General features: G+C 37.8%; 1 protein-coding gene across 1 annotated transcript; it reads right to left on the bottom strand.

Annotated features, from left to right (window-relative positions):
• Positions 1-1,958: 1,958 nt before the first annotated feature.
• On the bottom strand, positions 1,959-5,173 carry ptmab (prothymosin alpha b). The gene is made up of 5 exons (XM_042717846.1): positions 5,014-5,173; positions 3,043-3,105; positions 2,858-2,939; positions 2,685-2,770; positions 1,959-2,578 (listed from the first exon to the last, which is right to left on the bottom strand). The coding sequence occupies exons 1-5, from the start codon at positions 5,056-5,058 to the stop codon at positions 2,540-2,542; spliced, it is 315 nt and encodes a 104-aa protein (XP_042573780.1). The 5' UTR covers positions 5,059-5,173; the 3' UTR covers positions 1,959-2,539.

The following is a 5,173-nucleotide window of genomic DNA, read 5'->3' on the forward strand; positions in this document are numbered from 1 at the left end:
GTTGCCAGTAGGCGGCAGAAGAGGACAGTGAATTTTAACGAGACAAACGGTGGACGATTAATATATATGGGATGCGCTTCACTTGGTCATATCTACTGAGAACTCGTGCAGTCTGTATGTTGTTCTCCGCACCGCGCTGATATAAATGTTAATGAAGATATAGACAAGTTATTATTTTACTTAAACTTAAGTATAACATGGGACGCGTTTTACCTGTGATTTGTCTGTTGTAATTATCCGTAAAGCGTTTTAGTTTCTAATTTGGCTGCTTGTTTTGGATGCCTGTAATGAGGAGGTAGTGGGGGGATTTTGTGGGGGGTTTTTATAGGTTATGTCCGTTGCGTTTTAGTTTTTGGTTTTTATTGGTGTTATAAATAAAAATTAAAATATAATTATATTTGAAAATAAAATTAAAGTTCACTTATTTGAACGTCTGTATCTGAGGCATATTTAATTTGACAGTATTGTTGATTTTTTTGTTGGTCTGTAGGCTGTTTGTTGCATTTATACTTTTTAACTTATTTTTTTTTTATTTTGTTATCATTTTTTTGCTACTTTTCTTCAGTTTAATTTTTTTATTATATTTTAATTTGTTTGGTATGTTACGTAGTTTACGTAGTATGCCTGAAATGTAGCCGTTGTGCTGTTTGTCAAGTTAGACTATACGCCAGTTCACTGAATTTCAGTTGCCAACATCTTGACGTGCATTAACACGTTGTGTTTGATAGATTGGCATCATGCTGTTGTCACATACCAGCAGTGTTGCTGCTGGAACCTCAAACACTCAAGCTGCTGTCTGCATATTAAGATGCACTTGGGTGAAGGCTGGTGGACAGCTGCCATTCGGTCTAGACTAAGCAGCTCCTCTCTTATCATGATCAAAGCACATGTTTGCACTGAAAACTGGGAAATGTGTGAGAGATATGCTAGACATGAACTGGTAAGACAAAATGTGAGGTGAAATCTAAAATCCAAATACCATGTGGAATGGTATTTGTTAGTATTTTCATATAAGTTGACATTTTCTGAGCTGAATGGTATATTTAATGGAATCATAGAAGGTTGAGGATTTCTATCTCGGAAGAAAAAAAAAAGGCATAATATGGCTGATTGGTTTCAAACACATCCACACTCATTCACTTGCTCTACAGTCTAGACCACAAGTATTCACCCTCCTCAAACCTGACCCTGACATATAAGCCTGAAATAGACGGCTACTTAGACATGACATCAGCCAGTGTTTTAGCCAAGCACACACACTGTACATGTCTGCAGAGCCAAATGACCTGCACTTATAAGTTTAGTGGTGAAATCTCAGGCAGCTGTATGAAAGCAGTGAGGAGACATGTAAGAGCATAATGCATGTTAAAAGTCTGCTTCCGGCAGTATCATACCACCATTCCCTTTCTAAACAATTGTGTGTAAAATCTGCCTTTAGGATAAAAAAACCTGCTTTTTGAATGTTTAAGATCTGCATGAGGATGACTTTTACAAAAATGTGTTTATTTGGTTGGTTGATAAACAGAAATAAACTTTTTTTACTGGCATTTTTTTTTTTTTAGATTGTTGAATGTGTTTATATGGTTTTGTAATAAATATCAAATTCTGGAAATTTTTTTCATTTTGTCATAAATATCACATTATTAAATCATTTTGTACATCTAATGTTTCAGAGTGTATCATCATAAATTATTCTGTAGTTTGGTTGTTATGGTAGTTTTGGAAAATGGGTATAGTGCTCCAATACTTAAATTTATCATGTGTCAAAGTTGAGTGTCTCATGAACTGAATTAATAGGCGGAGCATCAGATGTTCGAGTCAACAAATAATATTGAAGGACAGGCATTATCAATACATCTTTACATTTTTCTAGCTACAACTATTTTGGTCTCACAAAATGAACAGCAAATTAATGTGATTTTGAAACAAACGAACAACAACAAAAAAAGAGGTGTAACTCACAAAATAAAAGTTAAGTTTATTGTTGAACAACAAACTCCACACATACAACAAACAGGCCAAGGTAAAACAAATAATGTAGACAAAACAAAGTCAAAAGAAACCAAAACTCCTTTTCTTTGGCCTTGCCCTCCCATACAAAAACTAGTTTATGGTACAACTAAAGTTCATAAAATTTACTGGAATGCTCTGAGTTCAATGACTGTTGATTGTATACATGTTTCCTTTATGTTGAAATATCGAGACATGGTCAAACAAGTAAAATTTCCATAAAGAAGCACCGTTTTGGTCACAGGAGATCATGATAAAGTGGCTGATCTCTTCACAATATGTACAAAAATATAAAATGTAAATAAAAATACAAACAAATCCTTGTCTTGCGTATTTCGTTGTGAATGCTGAAAATCTGAGTTGTGGTCGGTTCTCTAGAAAATTTTGAATTGGGGGTCAAGTTGGTTGACATGGGTGACTAACTTGAAAATGACCATGTTTTATGTATTTGAGTCCTTTATGCCACTGGCTCCAACGGTTTGGTTAAAGCAGAGGCTTCTACTCCTGCTCAGCAATATGAAACAATCCTCTAATCATCTGTCTTCTGCTTCTTGGGGTCAATGTCATCCTGAAGAAAAAAGGGTTTTATTTAAAAATTAATTATACTACAGAGACTCAGGATGGTAACCACCACCACTTGGATCCAGTATTTAGGTAACAATTCATGATTGTACCTCCTCATCTTCATCATCATCTTCAGCAGTCCGTTTTGTTCCTCCACCTAGCTCATCATCATCTTCATCCTCGTCCTCTTCATCACCTATAGTAGTTGACCAGTAGCCACATGATTAGAACATCAAATTAATTGGTCACGTCTGAAAAATGTGAACATCAGTGTTGCACCTACCCTCTCCTTCCTCTTCATCTTCCTCATCCACCTCATCGTCCTCTTCATCATCAATTTCAGGCTCTCCATTTTCTTCATTCTCCTGTTCACCCATTTTAAAAAGGTCATTGTAAAAGTGCATAATCTCCATGAAATACTCTAGTTGTTGAATTGAGGTCAAGAACATTGCCCAAGTATTTATTTACCTTTCCATTAGTGGCATCTTTTCCATTTTCCTTCTCCTCAATGAGCTTCTTCTCCTTCAGGTCCTACAAAACAAAACAGAAAAAAACTATATTTTTAAACATTTAACTTCGTCAGATTGGAGCCATCTGTGTCCAATAGGCAGAGTCGATGCAGATTACGACTGACGTGAGCAAAACGCCCCCTATGCGCACAAATTTCAATTGCATCTCTAATGACGCCCATCTGACATTGACGCCTCATTGGCTGCAGCGGACAATTCAGCTGTCCATCAAAGACTCCTGCTCCCGCCTTTTACCGAGCGAACTCGTTTGTAATCTGACACTAAAGTGAGATTTGGCGGCTGCGAGTATTGTAAAAGGTAAATTTAATAAGGAACTATATTTTGGCGAGTAAACACGCTTACATCGCGGCTCCGGAAAAAAAACTAAACACAATCATGATGGGTCATTCAGAACCAATGGACTGTGGTTCAGTGAGCTGACGCCGAACTCAGAAGGACAAAGAAAGCGCACGCATGGCTTTCACGACCGTTCATTTCTGTTCTATCTGTTTTTTACGTGCACTACAGAGTTGGGGCCGTCACGTTAACCTGGATTTAGTTCGCGCAGTCGCAGAATTTACAAGGAACCGTAGGCAAAAAAAAAAAAAAAAGCTCACAACCTGTCATAAATGGCAGGCAGATTATCATGGGCTCTTTGAATTTGCGTTGACGGGTTTAGTTTCAGTTAAAGCCCAACTAAAGCAGTTAAACGAGCCTTACCCATACAAACGTTTTCATTAATTCGTTTATATAATCTTTAGCCTTTAAGCCGTTTATCAACCACATCAACTAGGACCGCCCCCTTAAATTCGCCGATGTCTCTGGCTTCATACTAGTAAACCAACAAGCCCACGTTGCCGTCACACATGGAAAAATATCAACTCGTCGGAAATATTCAACGAGAGCATTAGCCATATTATTCGATGTTTGAGCTTGTATATCAGCTGCGAGTATCTGAGAGCTTAAAGGACTTTCGAGCACGACAACGGCACCGCGACCATGTCTTAAACGTCAAACAGTTCGAGTACACCATTTCTAAACTCGTTTTTTTACTAGAAAAACTTCAAAAATTTGCGTTTGAAAATCGATCCACTGCAGCGTCTAACCAAGTTCCGCGTATCGGCTGCCTGCAGCACAATCATCTGACCTGGAGTTAAACCCGAACAGCGGTAATTCGAAATAAGTAAATATATAGGCTATGCTTATTTAATCCCGTCAAATGTGTGATCAATTCGTTTTATCATTGTATTTAAGATTTCCTATCGATCTAGGCTTCAAGCCACCTAGACAAACCGGCAAACTTTCAGCCCTGAAGCCAGCGACCGATCAACGCGTTCTCAAACCTGCCGTAATGTCTGTTATACCCACAAACTAACCGGTAATGAATGGGTAAGGATTTAGAAGTAAACGAGTACTCCAAAACATTGTTGAACGTTAAATGACAGAAGCCGTAAAACCATGTCTACAAACAAATGTGCAAACGGTGTAACAGATTTAATATCTGAAAAATTGAATACAGAGAATTACAGGGTTACGGGTTTATCGTGGTAAAGCAGTTGCCGTCCACAGCGCATATCGCCGCTGTTCAAAGGGGAACTGACACGCTTGTATAAACAAAGAACCCGCGCGCGCAGACTGTTACATTCCGGACAATGAGAAATTGCGTTTGAATGTGCTCTCATTCTGCACGCGTTAAAGAGCTTGTTACAAATGTATCTATTTGAAATTCTCATTTAAATGTATCAATTTAAATCACGCAGGAAGCAGTTATCGCATACTTCGTTGTTTACTTGTAACAATCAACGATTCTTTCCGGTTTCAGCCAAAAAATTGCCTACACGTTCATTTTACATGTGAACTAGAAGACAAATGAAAGAGAGAACATGCTTTTGAATGAAAATTTCGTTTTTCTAGAGGCATCTTTTTTTACCTTTGCTGAGATTTCTGTCGCGGAGTCAACCTTTGTGTCTGCCATAATTAATATTTTGTATCAAAATTCAGAACGCAGAAAAAAGCAAGAGTAATCCACCCGTATCCTCCAACTATCACTATTGTAATGAAGCTTTCTTATGCCGACGACATGTGATGAA

Source organism: Cyprinus carpio, chromosome B2, assembly GCF_018340385.1.
Source record: "Cyprinus carpio isolate SPL01 chromosome B2, ASM1834038v1, whole genome shotgun sequence".
Classification (NCBI taxonomy): Eukaryota; Metazoa; Chordata; class Actinopteri; order Cypriniformes; family Cyprinidae; genus Cyprinus; species Cyprinus carpio.

Bases quoted from the DNA above. Each gene is read 5' to 3' on its own strand.
- ptmab (XM_042717846.1), bottom strand. From the start codon at position 5,058: ATGGCAGACACAAAGGTTGACTCCGCGACAGAAATCTCAGCAAAG. The intron at 3,106-5,013 runs GTAAAAAAAGAT...TTTGTTTTGTAG, and splicing joins CGACAGAAATCTCAGCAAAG to GACCTGAAGGAGAAGAAGCT. The intron at 2,579-2,684 runs GTACAATCATGA...TTTTTTCTTCAG, and splicing joins ATGATGATGAAGATGAGGAG to GATGACATTGACCCCAAGAA.